General features: G+C 35.8%; 1 protein-coding gene and 1 long non-coding RNA gene across 38 annotated transcripts; one reads left to right on the top strand and one right to left on the bottom strand.

Annotated features, from left to right (window-relative positions):
- Positions 1 to 1,726: 1,726 nt before the first annotated feature.
- Positions 1,727 to 10,140, bottom strand: LOC132640841 (uncharacterized). Of its 37 annotated transcripts, none has more exons than XR_009582448.1 (10): positions 9,792 to 10,138; positions 8,968 to 9,059; positions 8,481 to 8,558; positions 8,082 to 8,343; positions 7,893 to 7,989; positions 7,281 to 7,351; positions 5,764 to 7,163; positions 3,616 to 5,646; positions 2,754 to 2,826; positions 2,363 to 2,613 (listed from the first exon to the last, which is right to left on the bottom strand). XR_009582448.1 is itself a non-coding variant. In XM_060357619.1 (7 exons), the coding sequence occupies exons 3-7, from the start codon at positions 3,642 to 3,644 to the stop codon at positions 1,830 to 1,832; spliced, it is 312 nt and encodes a 103-aa protein (XP_060213602.1). In that variant the 5' UTR covers positions 3,645 to 5,646; positions 5,764 to 7,163; positions 7,281 to 7,351; the 3' UTR covers positions 1,727 to 1,829. The 37 variants fall into 37 exon arrangements, 2 of the variants coding, with proteins under 2 accessions (XP_060213602.1, XP_060213601.1); XR_009582450.1 differs by having other exon boundaries at positions 7,893 to 8,017; positions 8,129 to 8,343; XR_009582451.1 differs by having other exon boundaries at positions 8,129 to 8,343.
- Positions 10,141 to 12,480: 2,340 nt separating this feature from the next.
- LOC132640840 (uncharacterized) lies at positions 12,481 to 23,843 on the top strand. Its single transcript, XR_009582424.1, has 2 exons — positions 12,481 to 12,941; positions 21,115 to 23,843. It is a non-coding gene; the product is annotated as an uncharacterized LOC132640840 (long non-coding RNA).
- Positions 23,844 to 24,176: the final 333 nt, after the last annotated feature.

Here is a 24,176-nt window from a genome sequence, read left to right as displayed (position 1 = left end):
CTGCTGTGCTGTGTATTTACTGCAGCAAGCCAAAAAGACAATTAAATGTTGTAAGTGAGGCTTGAACCCTAGTCACCAAGGAGGAAACTATTGCCCCTTCCCACCGGCACTATTAGGCCATTTGTTACTCTCGATGGTAATCCAGCAATTTATACGGATTTCATATGTATGTATACATATATAGAGAAAAGGACAAAAATGGTCCCTTAACTATGATAGTAGGTTCAAAATAGTCCCTTAACTATGCACTTAACGGTTTTAGTCCTTTAAGTTTGTTACAAGTTAACAAAAACGGTCCCTTAACTATGAGAGTAGGTTCAAAATAGTCCCTTAACTATGCATTTAACGGTTTTGGTCCTTTAAGTTTGCCATAAGTTGACAGTTTTAGTCTCGACGAAATATTCACCGAACTCTATTTGTTAGATTTGACGAGAACTATGAAAAAAAGGGAAAACTTAGTGAGAACTCTAGATCGGTCAAATAACTCGGGACAAAACCGACGGACGTTAGTCGGTTATAGGAAAAAATTGAGGAAAAACCTACAGACTTGATAATGTCAAAAAATAGTGTCTCAGAGCACAAAGACCGGCGGATTCTATCGATTAACATCGAGGGAGTCCATTCGCTAAGTAAAATACACTAGATTCGTTTTTACTGAAAATTAGAGAAAACTAAATACTTCCAGTGTAGTGATTCTTTTTTTTTTTTAAATAGTTTCCGCGCATTTTTCCTCAAAAATAACCGATGGACTTCCGTTGGTTTTCGTAAAAAACAATAAAAAAAAAAAAAAATAGTGTCCCTCGATTTTATCCATCTGTTTCCGTCCATCGTTTTTTTCGCTTGTTTTTGGTAGTGACAACTTTTTTAGTTTCTGCTATTTCTAATTTATTTCTAAAGTCTAGTGTATTTTATTTAGTCGATGGATTCCCTCAGTTTTAATCGATAGAGTCTGTCGGTCTTTGTGTTTTGAGACACCATTTTTTGACATTATCAAACCGTTAAGTACATACTTAAGGGACTATTTTTAACCAACCCTCATAGTTAAGGGACCATTTTGTCAACTTATGGCAAACTTAAAGGACCAAAACCGTTAAGTGCATGGTTAAGGGACTATTTTGAACCTACTCTCATAGTTAAGGGATCATTTTTGTTAACTTGTAACAAACTTAAAGGACTAAAACCGTTAAGTGCATAGTTAAGGGACTATTTTGAACCTACTATCATAGTTAAGGGACCATTTTTGTCCTTTTCTCTACATATATACATAGCGTTTTCACCGAACCTTGTGAGTGGCGTGGCATCCCCACGGGCCTTAATAGATCTGCCCCTGCCTCTTTCAATTAGTAAGTTTTTCAATTCCAACATTCTACTTGACAAGTTCAAGAACATAAAATTTAAAGGACGACACACAATCAAAAGTGTCCCTTTGTTTCTTAAACTCTGTGGGCAGTCAAACTAAGATACTTAAATTGAGACGGAGGGAGATTTTTTGGATTGTTTGAGAAATATTACTTCCTCCATTTCAATTGATTTGGTTGGTTTTGATTTGTCACGGAGTTTAAGAAAGTAAAGACTTTTGAATCTTGTAGTCTTAAACTAAATATATGTAAAATGTCATTTAATTTGTGGTCTTAAACGTGTCATGTGAAAAGTTGGAATTAGATGGAAAGAGAGACTCTTTTAAATGGACTAAAAAGGAAAGTAACGCAAATAAATTGGAACAGTGGAAGTGATAATTTTTGCCTTCTCATTCAATCAATGGTCTTTGAAGCACAAAATTGAGTATATAAAAAGATCTCAACTAAATGATACAATGAAGCTCCTCCAAATCACTCACCTATGAGTGTTGAATCACCTGCATAAAATAAAAGTGAAGAAATGCAAAATGTAATTAGGAAAAACAATCTTCAATCTCTGATGAACTAAACATCAAATATCAAACATGCATGAAAAAAACTAGACTAAATTACTCATGATATGAATGTAGAAAATCCAACACTAAACCACCAAAAAAACTAAAAGGAAACAAATATCCACCAAAATAATAGGAAACGTTATAAACAACCAAATAAAAATTACAATGAAAAACTCACCAACAAAGTGCTCACACTTTGAATGAGGGAACACTGAGGAGTGGAAGAAATTTGAGGAACTCTGCAAAAGAGAATTACAAGTTAAGTGAGTACACGTGTTTGGATTAAGATCAAGTTACCAATTTAACCCTCCTAAGAATTCACGATCTTGAGATTACAACTTTCTTTACTTCTTGTACAGCCCCTTGTAGTAGTGTTTGTTCTTTCAAATATCATTTCTACTAGATAGCAAGGCACGGGCATTTTGCGTTACACTAATGAGATGGAAATAAAGAAAACATGATTAAACTAAATATTAACATATTATGCTTCGTAGTATATTATATTCGTTTGGGGAACAAAGTTATACAGTGAGCTTGCTAGAAAGACAGAAATAGAGAATTATAGGTGGACCAACATATGTATGAGATATGTTACAGTGGCATGGAATTTGAATTTTGGTAGTTGTAACTGATAACAAATTCAGTAGTTGTGGTTGATAACAAAAGTAAGTTGTTGCCGGATGAAACTCTTTCATGACCTGAAAAGAAATATTGAAGAGGATTAGTCCATAAAGGGAATGATTTAGTTACAAAAAATTTCACAATATTTGAAGGCTCTTTTGATTCAATTGATATCCTTAGAATACATATGACGAGAATATAAGTGAAAAAGGCTTACAGCAAAATCTGCTACAATATTTTCCACCGCATCAAGTGCCTTTAACGTGTCTTTTCTAGTACTGATAGACAACCTGCAGAATAAAAAAATAAAATTGGTTTAAAAGACTTCAAGCAAAAACACAATAGAAATCAGCAGAATGAATCTCCCAGGCCATCTACATTCTTAAAGAATGAATTAAGTGAGGCACCAAGGGCAGAAAGATAAGAATGAAAAACGTATGGTCAGGTGACATCGTAAGTACTAAAAGGAGGGTAAAACACAGCAAAAACCAGGAGAAAAATAAAATGAGAAACTTTTGGCATTCTTAAAAGAAGCTCCTATCATTATGCGAGGTTGTTTTCTTAATTGCCGACGATCCACTAACAAGGAAACTTCACTTTTGCAAGTGTCAGTACTGCGATCACTTTACAACCTCAATGATCATTCTTTCTCATCAGGCAGATACAAATACCAAGGACGCATACAGAACAGCCAATACATGCCCAAATAATAGCAGGTCTAACCATTTTTCACATATCATTTACATGATATTGGCAATATCTAACTGTCTCAACTCTATTTGGACTGCAAAGCAACTACTATAACACCCCACAAATGTAGAAACATAAATTTTTTTGTAGTAGATAAAATCAAGATTAATAATGTGATCAAATATCCCATCTTTCATGAGTAATATACCTCACTCAAAATGCTGCAGAAGTACTAAATGGCTATGTTTACGTTGCACAAATTTATTGGTTCATTGATACTTCTTATAGTATTAATATTGACTATGGTGTAAATGTGCACAAATGAGTAAAAAACATCAAAATGATCATTTTTCCTGGCAAGTAATAGAAATTTACAGTACTACTATTACCTGCCCACTACCATTCTCATCATCATCATGACTTCAAAAACGCATCTCAGATTCTTCTTTGCCTGCGTAAGTTGTGCTTTCTGCCACCTTAGCTCATTAGAAGATTTTTCAGGAAGTAAATCAATTGTGGATAGAAAAACCCATCCCTTGATCGTGTTCCCACAAAATGAACTCGATTAGCAGCAGATATGAAGTGTTAGATGGTAAATCGAAGAGAGAGTTTCCAATCAACTCTTCCTCTCTAATCGGTTATTATGAAACACTTCACATCGTAGTTTGAGTCGTCTATATCTCAAGTATATAAAACTATTTATTGTTAGATACCCAATATAAGGTACTGTCTCAACTTAAGTTTGAACATAAGTTTGGTTCCTTCACAGTCCAAATCAACTAAAAGTCTAAAACGTATCTACCAATCTTAGTTATTAAGCATCCTTATAAAATTTGTTTTAATTATGATACAACAAATGGAAACAGTAATCTTTCACAGTCCAAGTAAATTTAATCTAAGCATGCAACATACCAGAAGGTAATAGATGCTTGAAAACTATTAGAAGTAAAAAATCATATCAATGTGTTCTGCAATAGAGCTAGAGGACATTATTCAAATCCATGTCTAAATCTAATCGCAGGTACAAAGCATAAAAAGAACATGCAGCTCTAACTAACTGCAAAGAAAAGAGCATGTAACTGTAATTGACTTTTATCTTGCAACAGATAATGAATTCCTAATGTTTCTCATGAAACTAAGAGCAACCAAAAGTCTAATCTAAAAGAAGATGTAAACCTCTATATTCAGTTTGCTCTTCCTTGAGAGGATTTTCAGTTTCATTTTAAGCAATTTGGAGTTCCTCGATCTAGTTCTTTATTGAATTCTCAAATTCAGTTAAAGAATTCAACAAAATAAGATAGAGGAAAGGAAATAAAGTTACAGATGACAAGAGACAATATAAACATACTTCACAACAAACAATATCCAACAATGACTTATAACTCGGAGGGTACTCAAAAGCTCCATCAACAAACTTAACTCTTGGGACCCTTTCAATAGCATCATTAATTTGGTCACTTGAATCTTCCGAAATTCCAAAAAGAAAAAGTCAAATTATTGAGAATATCTGATACCTAAAAGGAACCACCACCTGCAAAATTGTACCAGTAAGAGCCTAATCGGTCATAAGGATGTGTCTTGTTTATTGCTTATGTGAAGACTATTGGAGGAAGAATTCTTTGAGCATTCTTGTGGAGCATTGTTCTTCCACTTTTTGTCTTTCAGCTTTTCAAAATTGCAGCACACCCCTATTTTACCTTTTAAAACATGAAAGAACTATGACACGGGCACTCTTCAATTAATTTTTAAAATTCTCAGCATAGGATTTATGTGCACTTTTATCAACTCTCAATGCAATTCTAATATGCGAAATGGTCCAAGCATGTAAATATGAAAGGTTCTTACTCCCATGTAGTCTAAATATTGTCTTTCTTATTCTTTTTCAGTTCTTTATTTTCATCCTTTATACCAAGAATAATTACCATTATACATTTTATTATTTGACATAAACATGTCCTGAGTATTGACCCACAAATCATAATTAATCTCAGAAGAAAAAGAGATCCACAAACAATTGGCTTGTATGCAAATAGAAGTTAAGGTGAAATTTCTGTTGGACTTGAGGATAATTGATACTACCACGGTTGCACATTCCTACGGAAATCACGCATCAAAATAGTTCAAGTTGCAAAGCAAATAACTAAGACATGGACATGCAACAACAGAAAAATAAGCTTCTCCTTATCTATTTCTTTAGCTAATAATAGAGCAGCTCCCTAAGGTCCAAGTAGTATAAGAAAGTAAGAGAACATACCTAGCATATCTATATCATCTCTATGTATTATTTCAAGGTATCAACAACTATTGTAGAGCCATCTCCTGATGCAGTAGGCACTATTTTCTTGCAGGACATTTTATCAGATATTTTATGTGCATCATTAGCACCCCCTGATCTTTCTCTAATCAAGAGCACCTGTCACCTGTGATGCCATTTTCTAAAGGACGATGAAGAACCCAAATATCAAACGAAAAAAGAAACAACCAATATGCATAAAAAATAAAACTATATCCAATAGTAGGATATTATACTTACTCACCGTAACATCTGAATCTAATCTCTGTCAGTGCAGAAGATTCTGATTAATCGTCAATATTCATGTTAGATTCAATCTTTCAATTTGCCTGTACATCTCTGAAAGAAGACTTTAATTAAATTTTGAAAAACCCAATTTCAAAGGGAAAACCTCAAAATCCTTCTAAAACTACAAAAGTAAAATAAATTACCATATGCAACACTTCATTGACGCAAAAGAAATAATATCAACCAAACCAAGAGCAATTAACTCGAACATATCTTGTCAGGTTCATGACTCTGCCATTACTTTCTGAGAAGCATTTTCACTCCCTTGTCACCAAGTAACTGTTGTGACAAGCTTTGGACCTCTAGAGTCTTATACTGATGCACATTATCAGATATCTCACCTTGAGGTAAACATAATGCTTAACTGACTCGTTTAGGTAGTGGGCAAACTTAGGATCCCGTAAGTTGATACACTCAAAATCAAAATTTAAATAAAGAAAATTCATATGAAAGAACTATAACGAGAGAACCTTAAAACTTCAAAGCATAATGCTTAGTGTAAGCATTGTGCCATCAGCCACATCTAGTTATAGATTCCTTAAAAATACATACTTTGAGCTCGTAGATTAGTGTTTCAGCAAGCATCCTTTTTGTTTTGTTCCTGACATTGCCATTTTTTAAATAATTTTGATGCTTTTCTACAGGTACTCAAACATAACAGAACATCAAGCAGCCATACAAATAATTATAATACAGGCAACACAAAGCAACAAAAGTAGTTAGCATCTTCTTTTCCCCTATCTGTACTAACAAAAAAGAATCATAGAACTCATGACTGAAACAGTAAACCATTGAAAAAAATGATCAAATCAAGCCAATAATCAAGTCAAATAGAAGGGGCCAATAGCTAAGAGAGGAATGAAATCAAATCATTAACCTTCCGATGGAACATAGCCAAAAACTATTGAAGGCGAATAATAGGACTTTTCAGCTTCAAAAGCATTGCCTAGACTCCCTCTAGAAAGTAAAAACAGATTTAAAGAGTAATGGAACGTAACCTTCAGTTATTTTCATACAGAGAAACTAATATAACATAACAGAGGCATTCTGGAAAGGTAATATTCCTTTGTTCACCAATTCAAAGCTCGAAGATTAAAATATAAAGCACTACCTCAAAGTAAAATCTGTAGTCTTAACATACCTTGTAGCTGGTAGCCGGATGAACCTAATATCAGCAAAATGGTTGCTCAGTTTAACAGCTGAGACTACTTGATTACTGAGTGAAAGGAGGAAATATAAAGTGTCAATTGGCTGTTTAGAATCTAAACCACCCTCCATATGTACTTTTCCTGGCACTCAGTAGAACTGTAGCAACCAGCTATCTGAAACTCATCTCATCACAAAGCATAGACGTAACTGCAACACCAATAACAATCTAATTTGGCGTCTGTTTTAAATTATCGAAATTAAACATACAAGCACTAATATGGCGTTTCTAACAATAGTAACCACAAGCCATACTCATCTGATCACCTTTTAAGAAGTCAATAATTACATATTCAGTTGGCACTTCCTCTAATCAAAATTTGAAATGGACACCAGACCTTCATCAGATGTTTGTAGAAACAGTGAATCAACTTGGTGGAGCAGACAGTAAGTGCATATAATATAAATTTCAATAAGCAACAGGAGGAGGATTTTTCATGAAGATAATTAACTGCAACATCTTCTATTGCAGAAGCCACTCCAAAATCAGTTTTAAAGCTTATGGGGATCGAAGGATTAACCTTGTACCACTTAAAGTGCACTCTTTTGATTTACATATGTATCTTAGGGAGGTAAAGTTTAATTTATCTCCCCTCTTATGTAAATTAGTCATATCAATAAATTTCTCATTTTATTAAAAGAAAAAAGTAACATTACAAACGCCAAGCTACTTAATCTTTCTCCGAAAGGAAAGAGATGGTTCCAAAAATTACCAAGTTTAGAGCCACTCTACAAAATTATAATAGAAAGAAATGTAATAAAAATATATGCTTCAAAAGAATTCTTACCTATCGAGTACACAAAATTCTTATTGAGTGGTGAGTCAGTAAATATAACAACCATTGTTACAAAAGAGAAGATGCATTCAGCATAAAGTACCTTATAATGGTCAAGCAGTTGTGACATTTTTTTTTTAGTTTGAGTGCTGGCATAACTAAATCTCCTGCAATCTCAAAGGGATTTGACTCCATATGCACTGTGCGTCACATTTAAAAATCCTGAAGCTATGCAAGTATTTTGCAAATCGGATAATAACATATAATGGAAAAATTAAAATTGGCAATATACATATTGGAAGTTTCCTGGAAATGTTGTTGAGTTCACCCAAAATGTACCTCCTTGCCTTCTAGTTCTTACATAAAGATGAAATCTCCAGCTTTTTTATTACTTCAGGCCGATTCTTCAATTGTTCTAGAACTATCATGGCCAGCTAAAAAGATTTCAAGCTGATTCTTAATACCCAAAACAATAGACCAGATGATGTGTTAAAAGGTAATTATATAGATTATCCTCTGTGCAATCACACAAGCAGATCATTTAGTTCTACAACCTGCGATGAAATAGAGCACCCATATATGTAAGAAAGTACCTTTTAAAAATAACTAACCACATATCCCGGTTGAATTTAAATATCAAATAAAGCAAGAGTACAAAAAATGTACATTGATGGCTTGTAACACGACTTACTTGTTTGGAAAAAGGAACTTCAAGTTATCCCAATTCCATGGTCACCTTCTCAAAAGTTTCAAGTTCAGCCCTCACAACCTGGCATAAAATATGAAGTTGCAGAATAAAGGAGATGACATGTGAATCAAAGTAAAAAGAGGCATGAACATTCAATACCTAAATTTATGAACATTCAATACCATAATTGTAGAGCGGAACTCTACTCGACTTGAACAAAAGTATCATAATCAAAATCAACCTTAGTACGACATCTCATTCAATGAAATTGATATGAATTACTCCTATCTTAAGTGGATGGGAATAGTGGCGAAATGATAGACTTGTTTATTAAATCGAGATTCATCTCGTTCAGAAAATGCTACAGCATATAAAAAGGACAATAAGCTCACTTTGAACTGCATTTTGCGGTTTATAGGGGTAAGTGTTAGCACCAAAGCGATTCGATGTCGATAGCCTAGACAAAAATATGTGAATCAGAGAAAAGTACCATTTGAACTATGAGGAAAGATAATATAGCCGTCATGCAAAATGTACCCAAGAATTATCTTCTTCCTTTCAGTTGCTTATTCACTTCTCAACCTTACACAAGCAGCACAGACAAGTAACAGGGTTGAATTAGTACCTTGTATATAGCACATCGAAGGTTTGTGTTTTACTTCAAATAGGTAAAGAAAAGGTCATTAATTTCCTTCATTCAATATCAATGTTAATGCAAAAATCAGTATTTTCACTTTTCAACTAAGAAACACAAGCACAGGTAAGAAGCCTTTTACGAAGAAGACTTTGAAATCTGCATTTGAAAGAGTGACTATCAAAATACCACAGAGTTGTGCGATAATTGTTTTATGCTTACAAAAATAAGTCAATTTCTTTTTAAATCTAGTCTCTAACAGCACATGCATGTACATATGTAATGCGCCCAGCTGAATGGCCGATATACTCTACCTCAAAAAAAAAGATTTAGAAATACGAAATTAAGCATACAGATTCACTCGAGGCAAGAAAGGTACACTTAATAAATAAATAAATAAATAAATAAATAAAATCAAACATAATTGAAGAAGAAAAAGCTTTTCACAACAAGCCCAACTGAAAGAAAATTTACTGTAACCCAAAACATGCAAAGAAAAAACTTGTGAGGACAAATATTAGCAATCATTCACCCAGCTCAACCAACAGCGAAAATCCAAAAAAGCAAAGAGAAATTTACCAAAAAAACAACCATCTGAGAGCTAATATACTATTACCCAAAAAAAAAAAGTACTATAAAATGAGTATTTATTCCCAAATCAAGCAAAGAGCAAAACTTACAGAATTCACAATGTTAGCAAGAGTCTTGGGAGCGGAAGGTGAAAGATAATTTTTTTGTTTTTGTTATGAGGGTGGAACCTTGAGGAGAAAAAGAAAAAGAGTGTCGCTGCTTTTGGTATCAAATTGATGGAAAATAGTATAGTGAGGTCTACATAGAGAGGGAAAGAAAGAAAACAGTAAAGCTAGGGCTCAAATTTAGTCTCCATCGTTGTTTGATAGGGAGAGCTCGGAGCAGAGACGTGAAAGAGACGAAGAATTAAGTTCGTTCCAGAAGAAACGGGGAGGAACTGAAATAAGTGGAATAAGAAAGTCGGATTCACATATTAAATGATCGTAATACCTTCGTGTACCTAAGCCTTCACTTATTATTAATACTAGAAATATGCACTCAAACCTCCGTAAAAAAATTTTGGGTCCAAAACCTTTTAGCTGCTATAGCGACTAATTGTTATATACTTATAATAATATTAATTTGACATTTAAATAATATTTGACAATTATAACAAGGTCGGCTTAACGGTAATTTTTTTCATTAAATTAAATGTAGTATACTTATATTCCTCGTTAATTCTAATTTTTCCTTCTCTATTTACAATAATTTCTCTTTCATGTTTTTAGTGATTTTACTTTCGAATTTCAACTCGTTTTTTTTTTAAAAAAAAATTAACTACTTAATTTTGTCATGCTTGATTCATGCATAAGAAAATAAGTACATTTATGGGTCATCTTTTTAAACCGAGAAATACTGAATGCAAGTGATACAAAATTAGGAATTTTGTCGGATAATAGGCCCGTTTTCTACCTTTCTACACTAATTGATTATGCTTTTGCCTACCACAGAGTTCAAAACTGTGATATGTGTGCTCTTACCCAACAACAACAACAACCCAGTGAAATCCCACAACGTGGGGTCTGAAGAGGGTAGAGTGTACGCAGACCTTACTCCTATCAATGTAGGACGGCTGTTTCCGAAAGTCCCTCGGCTCAACAGAAAGCATAAAAAGAGGTCACATAAAGGCTAAGAAATTCAAAGCGATATGGAAATGAAAATAACGAAAGCGACTAAGCCATGATGAAGCAATTTGCAAAGGGGCAGTAGCTATCACAGATAAAATAAGATAATCGAAGTACAAGAAATAACAAATAGTAGCAGAAATCAAAGCACAAGAAATTATATCGCGATAATGCGACTACTAATATGAAAGGATAAACGATACTATCTACTAGCCTTCTACCTTAATCTGAGTCCTTCATACCCTCCTATCTAAGGTCATGTCCTCGGTAAGCTGTAACTGCGTCATGTCATGTCTAATCAACTCTCCCCAATACTTCTTTAGCCTACCCCTACCTCTTCTGAAACCATCCACGGCAAACCTCTCACACCTCCGCACTGGGGCATCTGTGTCTCTCCTCTTCACATGCCCAAACCATCTCAGTCTCGCTTCCTGCACCCACTAGACCAAAAATCTAGCGGTGGTTCTTTTGTGTGTTTACGAAATATGTTTAAGGCCTTTTTAATATATTTTGGCTTTAGGTCACCAACATGATTGAGCCGCCCTTGATTATAATTTTTTTTTATCATAAATAGTGTATTGAAATATCAAGATATTTAGTCAAATTTCTAGACTTATTATTGGTAATCTTAATGATTTTATTTATATAAAGATGGTTAATTACTATATTACCAAAAAAGAAGATAATTATTATAAAAGGTAATTTTATAAAGAGTGTACTGTTATAAAGTTAGTTGTTACCGTTATAGGTAAAGTTTTACTTATAGAAAGGTAAAATATAACATAAAAATCTGTTCCGAGACAAAGTTGGTTGTTATAGTAAGACGTTGTTATATAAGGACGTTATTGTAGAGAGATCTGACTATAATAGAAATAAGGCGGCGCCCGTGCTCATTTTTTTTTTTTTGTGTGTATATGTTTTTTTTTGTGTGTGTGTGTATGTGTATATATGTAGTCCTTTAGTAAAATGTCGTTTTTTTTTTTTTTTTAAATAGATTTCACATGAGACAATAGTCATTTAACTATATCCATAATATTTAGAAAAAATCATTTAATTATTTTCTTAATATTTAAGACTTCAAAATCAACTAAATATAATATTTTAAATCCTTTTTTGTTTGAGCAACTCTTCTGTATTTGTACCAAGTACGATACTTCTAAAATAAAGGTAACACTGAAAAAGTAGGAATTTTCGTCTGTAAACACCTAATTTTTTATCATACCAAAAGTTTTTTCGCCATTTTTAGCATCTAAATATTTTCTAGATTTAATCTTGACTTTAGACCTTCTTATTTCATTTTTAGTAGGTTTTTATCAGAGAATTTGAAAACTACAAAAAGAGTGTCATTTTTAGAATATAAGTTTTGTTTTCATTTGCAAAAAAGAAAGAAAAGTTACAAAAATAGGTTTCTCTTTTTTCTAGTATTTAGTTAATTACTTTTGAGTTTTTCCTTAGTATAATTACTTAGGTTTTCTCATTTTTAGTTTAAAAATAGTTGATTAATATATCTATCGTAGTATTTTATTTATCGCTTTAATGAAAAAAAAAAGGAGAAACCAATGACATGTTGCCACATGTCAAAAATTCAATCCTATCCATATTCATGACATGTTTCATTTTGTAGATAAGAATATCCTAATGATACAAAAGACATTTTAGAAAAAGTGATCAAAAATAGAAACATTATATAAACACAATAACCTACACACAAAACTTGACCCGCAAGAGCCATTAGATTTTTCCTAAGAACCTACAGCTGCAAGAACCCTTCTTCTGGAAGCAGCCTAGACGTAGAACACTAATCAGTAGTCACACACCTACTGATTAGTGTGACTTCATCTTCTCTAATCATCCTCCCCATAAGAGACAAAAATGATTACATACAAAGGGTCAAAATTAAGGATGGCATAGACACACATCCCATGCACGATTTGGAGGTCAAAAATAAAAGATACTCACCGGTCACTAAACCCACCTGAATTAGCCGCATTCCAGCACTAAAATACCATGAAACCACCATTTTCAGATAGAATCGAGGTCGTCGATTGAGGTTTTTTCGGCTAGCAGTCTCCTTCGGAGCTGTATCTGGACTCTTTCTTAAATCAAAGTTCGGAAGAAAATTTTGAGCGACAAAAGGTTCATCTTTTATACTCCCTCCGTTTCAATTTATGTGAACTCATTTAACCGGGCACGACATTTAAGAAAGAGTGATAACTTTTAAAACTTGTGGTTCAAAATAAGTCTTGAATATTTGTGTGACTGTAAATCATTTCATAAAGTAAATTTATTTCCAAATTAGGAAAAAGACCATTCATTTTGGAACGGACTAAAAAATAAATAAGTTCACATAAATTCAAACAGAGGGAATATTTTTTTTGCTGCAAAAATTTCCTTCTCATTTAATTATGCGTATTTTATGTCTTAAATGAAATTGATAAGCAACTTTTGAGCAATAATGTCATGTACTATGAATTTCTGTTAGTTTCCAGGTATGCATAACATAGCATAGCATAGCTAAATGTTCTGTTTAATGATGCTTTGTGAGATTGGAGTCCAATGTTTCATTCGGATTTGTTTTAAAATGAGGACTATTTAATAAAGCCTATGAATACGATTTATCAAAGTTGTTGGTTCTGTTTGTTTCTTGTGAAGAATGATTTACCAAAGGTCTTCTCTGTTGATTCTGTTTTCTCTTTAATAAGTTGCAAGAGGCTTAAACATTCATTTATTTACCTGTATTTCTTTTCTTATCTGAATGAGTATGCTTCGTTAAACTTTCTTATGATGTGTTAAATCTGTTGAGTTAATAATTACTTTTAAGTACTGGATGTTTAAATAGTTTTGTAGCTATTCATCATGAATGTTAATCCTGAGAAACAGAGAAATTTGAGTTGACATTAGGATCTTCTCATCGTTTAACTGGATTTTAAGTTTCTTTTTCCTTTACTGCTATTTGCTAGCAATTTCATCAGCTAGTGTCATATTTTAGTCAATGTTCCTTTAAATAATGATGTGTGGTATTTGTTTAATTGCATTTATTCACTGGGAATTTTTATAGGGCTTTTGATGTTTACGAGCACTTTATTTCAACAATTAATCGAATGAGAAATTTTAAAAAGGGATAGGATGTTGTAACGAGTTACAGGCTTCGGGATAAAATAAATGATTGCTTTGACCCTAGACCGAACTTTAAGACCCATTTTTAATTAGTTAAATATGCGAGGGAGCGAGAGGAGCTGCGGACTAATTCAAGGCTTGTTGCGAAAAGAAAAAAAAAAGAGTGAAAATAATAAAAAATAAACGTCTCGGATTTAAGAGACAAATAATCCTTTTAACGGTAGACGCATTTAGGTGCACTTAAAATGTTTACCATGTGTTCGGTTATGGTCCTTGGTTAAACATTAATTAACACTGTAAAGGGTCATGTGTGCGGTTACGCTCCTTGACTTTCTAATAAAATGGGTTGGCCATGTGTGTGGTTACGGTGCTTGGCTAGCGCAAATCAACAAATCCCAAAGAGTCTCGTGTGGGGTTACCCTCCTCGACTCCATTTTTAACTCAAAATTGTTAGAAAAGTGTAATCAATTTGAGTTTAGCCATGTGTGTGGATACGCTCCTTAGTTAACTCTTAATGATTTAAAAGAAGTTGATTTAAAAGAAGTTTTGTGCGGTTACGCTCCTAAGCCGATAATATAAGTCACATTTCTAAGCTAATTTTAGGTAATTAAGCGAGTAAGGCAAACACACTTTATCCAAGATTAATTTTAGACAAGTATAGTCAATAAAAGCGACCGTGCTAGAACCACGGGACTTGGGGAATGCCTAATAACTTTTCCCCGGTCAACAGAATTTCTTACCCGATCTTTTATTTTACCGGACCAATATTAAATAAAGTCATTTCCTTTTGATTAGGGATTCATAAGGTGATTTGGAACACCAAAACTCAATTTCAAGTGATGACTCTGTAAATTAAATAATCTTTTCTCAAAACGTCACTTTAATTGGAAAAACCCTTTAATGATAAAACTCGTTTGTCCTTCGGGATGAAGTGGGGTGTGATATCTCTGGCAGCTCAGCTGATGATAGCCAGAATTCGAGCTTTATAGATTGACTTGTATATGGCTTGCTTTATTTCTCAGATATATTCTCTATTTGTTGGCCTAATGTGTTCTTTTCCGCTTATTTACCGCTTTGATATTATGTGGTTGTATATGTAAACTGTCTTCTCTCACGCACCCTTCTGAGTCTCTGAACACATTCACCACTGTGCACTATGTGTGCGGTTACGCTCCACAAAATATTCTGTCCTAGATGAGCCTGTGTGCGATTATGCTCGTGGTTCAGGTTTATTAGTCACATATGTTAGGCGGGGTTGGACCATTAGTGAAGCTGAAAAAGCTCTACTACCGGCAATCTGAACCTTTCCCGGCTCGAGTTGTCCACTCGGATAAGCCAGTCTATACACTTTCTCCTTCAGGATGTCAAACCTAGCAGAACAAACCACAAGCAATATTATCCCTAGTAGGCTATGCTTTATTTGCATCATGTGTGTTTGACCTGGTGACACTCAGCACAGGGGCCAGGTTCGTCTAGGACAGGTACCCCTTTTATCAAACCAACATGTGCATTGTATGTGCTATTTGGAATATTATTTGGAAGACTTTCCTGATTGTTGACCGGTATTAGGCTAACCAATGAAACAAAAGAGAGAGAAGAGTTTCTATGATTTTTACGCCTGTCTTGCTAAAAAAAGGGAGTTCAACACAAGAATGAGTCTTTCAAAACCAACCCTTTTCTTAAAAAAAAAAAAAATCTGAACAAACTATGCACACCTAATTCTCGTTTCGCTAAGATACGTAGGCAACCCTCTATTACGACCCATTTGCGAGTCATTAGAGCACCCACACTTTCCTCCCTGGTGGGTAAACCTTTCCCTTAATCACATCATTTAAAAGAAAGACATACAGACATAAAGACAAAAAATATACCAAGTCATACCATATATATAAGTAAATGCGGAAGTACTAAAATAACTACAACCCCAAAACTTAGTCTGAACGCACACAAGAGCTTCTAGTATTTAATACAACATCTTAAATACTGGATGCAAGTCTCAAAATACATAAATAGAAACTGTCTGTGGAATACAAAATAGACAGATAATCATAGGAAGGGATCCAGGGTTGCAGATCCGGCAAGTGGCTCACCCTAAGATTCGCTGATGGAAAGCCTCAGAATCACTCTTGAGGTCGCAAGCAAGGTCCTGGATCAAACTCTGCACTCAACAAAAAGTCAAGTAAGATAGTATGAGTACAATACTAGTACTCATAGGCATCATAGGCCTACAACGATTAGATAACGCATATAAGATGAAGAAATCAACAAGTACGCAGATAAGGCAATCAAGTATAGTCACTAAAGCCTACTTCAAGTATAAGTCCAGAATGAGTATATCAAACGTCAAATAAGCAGTCATGAGTAAATGAATGAATGTAATGCAGTGCCACACAAGGCCACACATGCCAACTCTCCACTCTCGTACACACATGCTAAGGGCTATGCCTCAAAGTCATCACCCATGGGGGACCCACGAAGCCCATGTACCAAATGCCACACAGGCTATCATTGTTACCATTTACCACACAGCCTATCATTGTTATCATTTGCTACACAGGCTATCATTGTGTTACCATTTGCCGCACATGCTATCATTGTTACCATTTTCCGCACATGCTATCATTGTTACCCTTTGCCCCACTTGCTATCATTCTTTCCATTTGCCACACAGGCTATCATTCTTTTCAATTGCCACACAGGTTATCATAACTTTCTCACCATCGTAACCAATCATGTATGTAAATGGATGGTATGTCAATGCATGGAATCAAATAATACAACATCACAAATCATGGAACCAATAGACGCATCTCATGAATGGTGAGCACAACTCAAGTCATTAATACATAATCCTTCCCTTTTCATGAGATAAGTGAGATATGAAGTGACAAGATAAATCAACCAATAATCACAACTTCGTAGCAAACATGGTGACAAGCCCACATAACAACATCCATACCAAGCCAGTGAAGTTATCACCACAACCATGCCCAAAGGCCTATCACGTTTTCCCCATTGTCACGAACAATCAAGCCAACGCCTTCCTTTTGCGGAGAGCCTCTGAACGATCGAAGTCTATCAAATAAGTACTCTACGTTAGAATACGAATCTAAGGATACCCATATTGCGATACTTCTAATTTATACAAAAAAAAGGACCTTAAAAAGTGACCCCAGGCCTATAAGGGCAAAACTAGAATTTTATTAGCAAATTAGTTCACCCAAAGCCTTATTAGTCTTGTCACGACCCGACTAGGGGCCGCGACGGGCACCCGGTGCTAGCCCACCCGGGCACCCCTTAGCGTACCTTTACACTTACATCTAGGTGAGCCACATATTTAAACATACATTTCTATTCATCAATCATACTAGTCTCATTGGACAACAGTACCTTTATATCATCATTGACATCTATGCCCATATCAATGTACATAAGCCGACAAGGCTAACAAAAGGAAATCCAAAATATAGGCCGACAAGGCCAAACACATCTAACCACATACACATGTCTACGAGCCTCTAAGGAGAATGTGTCATATCATATAGGCGGGACAGGACCCCGTTATGCCTATAATTATGTACACAAAAGAATAAGTACCCAAAAGCTATAACTCCGAATGAGGTGGAGCTCTGCTACGTAGTCTCTGAGAATGTAGCTAAGGATCAAGTCCGTCTCCCTGGGCACCTGCGGGTATGACGCAGCGTCCACAAACAAAAGGACGTCAGTACGAAGAATGTACTGAGTATGTAAAGCATGATCAATATCAATATAGAAGCATAATAAGCAACATGAGAATTAGCATAAGATGGGAGATAGTGGAATTATCGTCATAAGCACTTACTTGCCTTACATAGGAACTTTCCATTTCGAGTGCGTGATTGTGTACATACATCCGTTTCCATATCCATATTCATATCCATACTCATTTACATACCCCTGTTCACATTCATATCATGAACATATTCTTATTCGTAATCGTATCATATTCGTATTCATACTCATACACATATTATTTACATAGCATACCCGACCACGAAGGTTCGGTGTTTCACGTACCCGACCATAGCTAGGCTCGGTGGTCATACATACCTGGCCAACCAAGGCTCAGTGTTACACATACCTGGCCCTACCAAGGCTCAGTGTTACACATACCTGACCCTACCAAGGCTCAGTATTGTCCGTACCCAACTGCAGTGGTGTGCGCGCGTTACATAAACATACATACACATTCTACCCGGCCTTATAAGCTCGGGGTTCCATAATAGCCATGCATAGATACATATACATAATAGCTCATAAGCATCTTTACTATTATCATCACTATCATCATCGTCATCGTTATCGTCATCGCTACTACCATTATAGTCGTCATCAATATCATTATCACTATTATCGTCATTTATTACATCTATCTTTATAGGCTTACTCGTCATCGGAGGAACTTAGTACAATCGTAATACGTATCGAGGATTGTGAGCTCAATAGCTCGAAAGATAGAATCATTTGAAGGATATCATAGTCTTATAGAAGATTTAGATGGTTGGCCAAAGAACCATGCCTTATGTAAGAAGGGTTAGCCTTACATACCTTCCCGTTCAACTATTTACCACTTGCACGTTCTCCTCCGAAGCTCACGTTTCTACCTTCATTAAAGTCATACTATCATTAGAATCGATAGCTAGCATACACGACTAAAACTAGAGAAAATCGGACAACATCTCCTTTATTTATACGACATTCCTCCATATCATATATCAACTCCCAATCGTCAATAATACACTCACAATATCATAACAATAGTTTCTATTCATCCACATTATCTATATTTCTCACTTCGCTTCCATTCACCCATATCCATGGTCATAGCACACGACTACGTACATTCACATACATTGCCTATCCCATGTCCTCAACATCATTTGTAACATATTTATATCACAACACATCAAGAATCATGACTCAATTCAAACTATTACTCAAAATGTCACTATTCCACATTCATGACCCATTTTTCTATACTCTTCTACAATCCAAGTATTTCAACTCTCAAATACCTTAAACAACATAGAAATACCATAAATCTTACCTTAGATGTTGTAGGAACAATCCTTGGTTGGTAATACTTCACTTGAGCAAAAACCCTAGTTCGTCTCCAATGAGATTTCTTGTCTTGAATGATCTTTAATGGGTTTTCTTACACTTGATTCACTTAGTTTATGTTGTTGATCACTAATACCTCTTGAATTCTTGTGGAATAAATGTAGAGAGATGTTTTAGAGAGAAGGGGTGTGATATAGGAATGAAATGAAATAAATCTTGAATCCCTTATTTAATGAACAAAACTGTCCCCGACCAGATATACGGACCAACATACGGTCCGTACATTTCATACGGGCCGTATGTTTGGTCTAGAGAAGTATGACATTCTGGGCTGATTATACTGTCCCAACATACGGACCGTATAATTTATACGGCCAGTATGTTTGGCCGTATAATCCCCAGTGATTCCGAAGCTCGTTTTCGTCGACTCGTTGATCTCCCATCCTTATGGAACCTTCTTAGCACTTGCTTAACACCTCAATGCCAATCTAAGGGACGTTATCACTCTTCTCCAAGACATCATTAGATCCTCGTTATGTCGTTACTCGTAATTCCTTCCCGATACCTATCGTATGCCTTGCCTTCTCTTGGCCAACTTTCTCCCCCTTTCTCAAACATCTTTGAAATCTCAACTAGGGTCGTCGAATGTCATTTCTTACTTATTAAAATACCGTATACTCGTACTCTTCACTAGTCTATTCACTTGTGCATCAACGGAAAATTTTCCGAGGTGTAACAAGTCTAAATCCAAAAGACCCAATTAAAAATCCATAAAATTGATCCTCAATTTCAAGAAAAACCCTCTCTTAGGATTTAGAGCTAAACCCCCCAATTTCACAAACACAACATGATCACAAGGTTAAATAAAGGATAGACTAGTAGGAAATAGAAATTTCGAGTTTAGAAACTTACCTCCAAGAAGAATTGAAGACTAAACACTTGAAATCTCCTCCACAAGAGCTCTCAACCCAAAATATGAATTATGAAGTCTAGGTTCATTTTTGGAAATAAAAACGATTTTCTGATCTCTGTTAATTTCGCTTCTGCGGACCTTTCCTAGCAGATGCAGGTTCACACCTGCGGAGAAAAGGCTGCAGATGCGATGTTACACCTCGAATATTTTTGCGTCGTTCGCGTCATAAGCAAACTAATGTAAGCTCGGAGAGTTCATAAAACTATTATAAGGCTAAGGAATACTTTTAACAAGTGCTAAGCAAGTGTCTAAAGGTTTCGGGATCTAGCGAATCGAAAAAATTAAGTTTGTCGAAATTTTGAAAAAACTTGGCAGAATTGTGGACAGGAATTCTGGTCAAAATTGAGAGAGGTATATCTCCGAGAATTTGAGGAGTTATGGAATGCATAAACAATATAAATTGATGTTCATTGAGTGTAGTTTCCAATTCAATAAACCGTTCATCGATACGACATCGGAGTAGAAAGTTATGGGCGTTTCAAGATAGGCTGCCAGATGGCTTCTCCGCAGGACCCATTTGGAAGGTGGTGGAATCGACTTCAAGGGGTATAAATACCCCCATTCCCCTCATTTTATCATCATTCTACACTCCTTTGAGTTCTAGAAACCTCCATAAATATTTCTTAAACATTTATAGTCCCTTAGATCAAGAATTCAACAAGATTACACTAAACTAGTTCATGAAAAGTGATTGTTCTTGCTTCTACTTGATGTTGTGGTGAGTTTGGTCTTGAAGAAAGTTGGTGTGGCTAAAGTTATTCAAGTATACCGTATGTTATTCATCTTGAATTTGATATTGAGTTATTTTTGGAGGATTTTAATGGTTTAAACTGAAGGAAAACATAGTATAAAGGTCGTAGTTGATATGTTAATGTTGTTGGCTTATGGACTAATTTTCGAAGGAAGTCTTGGATGGATTTGTATATGTTTGTCATGTAGTATCTTGATTATGTTATTGTTAATGTTGTTATTGATGTTTGGGGAGCTGTTTTGAAATTGGTTCGGAGTAGATAATATAGGGGAAATGCTGTCTGAATTCCGTTAACTTATTAACCAGCTAAGTTTGAGTATGTAAATGTTCTTATGGCCTGATTGTTGCATGAATCATCTTGGATGTAGATTTACAGGCTCGGAAGGTAGACTTTGAGTGGCTAAATAAGCAGCAAGGTATGTTAAGGTTATCCCTTTCTTTCTTAAGACATGATCCTACTGTTATGAACTTTCACAAATGATTCCTCTCATAGAAATGCTAGAAGCTTATATTCTTGATGTTCTCTTATGATATCATTGATGTTTACCTCATCTTATGATTATTGTTCCTTCAAGGTGAGATATGTTCATGATGATAGCTCCATACTGATAATAGGAGGTACAACGACCTTACGTCACTCCGATGAATTTAGAAATGTGTTCTCAAGGAGTGTGTTGTAAGACATGAATAGTATGCTAGTTATAAGATTCTCTAATGAGGTACTTAACGTTAGAAGGAAGGATTATGATGTATCTAGAAATTGATTAAGGATTAGTTAATCAGGAAGAAGTCTTAATGGCCCGAAAATGTGTTTATAAGTCTTATGTGATCATGTAGGCATCAACAGATAAGTAGTGACCATCACGGGTGTATAAGAGTTACTATGTTAGTTATAAGATCTGTAAGAGGGCATATGCTATTAGAAAGTAAAGCTCATGATGTATTTGTCAGGTAGTCAAGGTTGGGTCAATTCAGAAGGTGTTCTAACAATTTAGAAGTACGTTTATAAGACTAAGGGTTACATAGAAACTAGTAGATAAAGAACGAACGCTAGAAGTATATAAAGGGTACCCATAGGGGATATTGTGCATATGCTTTTATATCCGGATCGGGTTGAACGTTCTGCAACACATGCTTTCATATCTAGATTGGGTTGCACGTTCCACAACACATGCATTCATATTTACCACTGGTCGATGGCCAGTTGGGCAGTTATTACCACCTACTACGACTGGTCGGGTAGATATGTATTTACCACCATGCTACGACTGGTTAGGAAGTTATTACCACCAAGCTACGACCGGTTGGGCAGTTACCACTGATCAATGGGGCAGTGCGCTCTACCATCAGGCGATAATCAGATGGGTAGTTACCACCGTGCTATGGTCGATCGGGCAGTTATCACTGATCAGTTGGGCAGATAGGACTAGGATGGTAAGTAGGTCAGAGACACTGTATTGTACATAGATGTAGTTAAGCACAGTAGAGAATAGAGAGACATACATGCTAGATTCGCATTGGTAAGTCAGAAATGCCAGGTTGATTCTTATCCTTCTTCTTTGCAGTATATGTTTATTATGTTACATTTTTTGTCTTACATACTCGGTACATTTTCGTACTGACGTCCTTTTATTAGGGGCGCTGCCTTTCATACCCGCAGGTCTTGAGATACAGGTTGACAGATCTCTCAGTAGCTCAGTAGGCAGTGTCGTGGCAGTCCACTTGCTGCAAAGTTGCTTTGTGAGTCAGCATGATTGCATATGCCTTTGCATGGGTATAACGGGGCCCTGTCCCGACCACGTTATGTCATGTACTCCAGTAGAAGCTTGTAGACCATATATACAGTTAGATGTATGTGACAGTCTGGTCCAGCTTGTATACTTGGGATTAGTTTGATGATGTATGTATATTATGTTTTGGGCTTGTGTCTCATACAACTTATGTATATATGAGTTAGCATTATGGCCCACTCAGCTATGACTAGGAGTTGTATGTATGTGGTGCTCGGAAGGTTAGCTCCGGGTGCCCGTCATGGCCCTCCGGTTGGATTGTGACATGCGGTCTCCACTTAATCTCCCAAACGCGCAGGTGTGAGAAAGCGTACGCATATGCGGCTCTCCCCAAGCCCACCATATCTCGCATCTGCGGACCAAACCCGTAAAGGCAGGCCCGTAGGTGCGGTCGCATATCGCAGGTGCTGTCACACCAGAAACTAGAAATTTTTTGTTTTCACTATGTCCGGTCCAACACCTAGAACTCATTTGGAACCCCACGAACACAAATCAAACATGTTAACTCATCAGAAATCACGCTACGAATTCCCTTACGCACTCGAATTTTCAAAAAAGAGGTTGCCTTGATCGGGTGTTGACCCAAGTCAACTCCAACCAACCCAAAACCAAGCTTCCAACCAACGACCCAAAACCCAAAAGGATGCCTTAGGACCTGATAAGTTGTGTATTTTTGGCTTTTTATGACCACTACTTATCTCTTTTTGGGAGTCTTTTGAAGCGTTTGTCTGTATTTCTACTAGGTTGTTTCATGTTTTCAGGTTTTTGAGTCAAGGACGCAAAAAGGACAAAATGATGAGAAAAAGAGAAAAATGTTGACATGCGATGAGTATGCGGACGCATGTCTGTCATGCGTCCGCATACTCGGCATCAGAAGAACTAGTGAGCAACACAGTTTTCACAAATATGCGACGAATATGCAGGACCACAAACTTGATGTGCGGTCGCATATTTATCCTTCCACGAGCCAGTGAGTGGAGCGAACTGAGCAAGAGTGCAAAGAGTATGCGGCTCCGCCAACTAATTTGGCGCTCGCATAATCCCATGGGAGACAACAAAAATGCGGCGATCAACAGAGAGTATGCGGGCGCACACTCAGTATGCGGCCACACACTTGCCCTGCACGAGTGCATTAAAAGCCAGTTTTTCACTTTTTGTCCCCCATCTATAAATACTAGTCCTTGGTTGCTGTGTTGGACATTGAATATTCCCTACTTTTCAGTTTCTATTGTCTTTTAGCTCTAAAGTGGAGCATTGAATACTATTATTGTGGAAGCTTTTAAAGAAGATTCTCCATCTTTTTGTCATCTTCTCCATTAACGTTATTGTAAGCTCCACGAATATTCTCTTTGCTACTACTTTTTATTTAATGATTATGAGTAGCTAAATCATTTAGCTAAGGTTGTGGGACCAAGTGTATTAGTTATGTGATTGAGTTTTTGTATTCAACTTCCATTTATGTGTATTGATGTTTTTCTATTTACTCTTCATTCTTTAATGCCATTTAATGGTGTACAACATTATTTGTGCCTAGTCACTTCTCTTTTGCTTGAGAAAGAAGGGGAAGTTAGGAAAAGAGTAAATAGCAAGGATTTGAGGCTTATAAACCTCATCTAATAACTTGAGTTAGAGATAAGAGA

Source organism: Lycium barbarum, chromosome 5 (assembly GCF_019175385.1).
Source record: "Lycium barbarum isolate Lr01 chromosome 5, ASM1917538v2, whole genome shotgun sequence".
In the NCBI taxonomy this organism is placed as follows: Eukaryota; Viridiplantae; Streptophyta; class Magnoliopsida; order Solanales; family Solanaceae; genus Lycium; species Lycium barbarum.
The sequence above is the reverse complement of the archived record's forward strand: the minus strand, read 5'-3'. Positions and strand labels throughout refer to the sequence as shown.

Excerpts from the sequence above, each read along its gene's own strand:
- LOC132640841 (XM_060357618.1), bottom strand. The coding sequence starts at position 3,644 with ATGATGATGATGAGAATGGTAGTGGGCAG. Across the intron at positions 2,614-2,753 it reads ATATTGTAGCAGATTTTGCT|GTCATGAAAGAGTTTCATCC; the intron begins GTAAGCCTTTTT and ends ATTTCTTTTCAG. Across the intron at positions 2,155-2,490 it reads GTAACATATCTCATACATAT|AGTTCCTCAAATTTCTTCCA; the intron begins GTTGGTCCACCT and ends TCTCTTTTGCAG.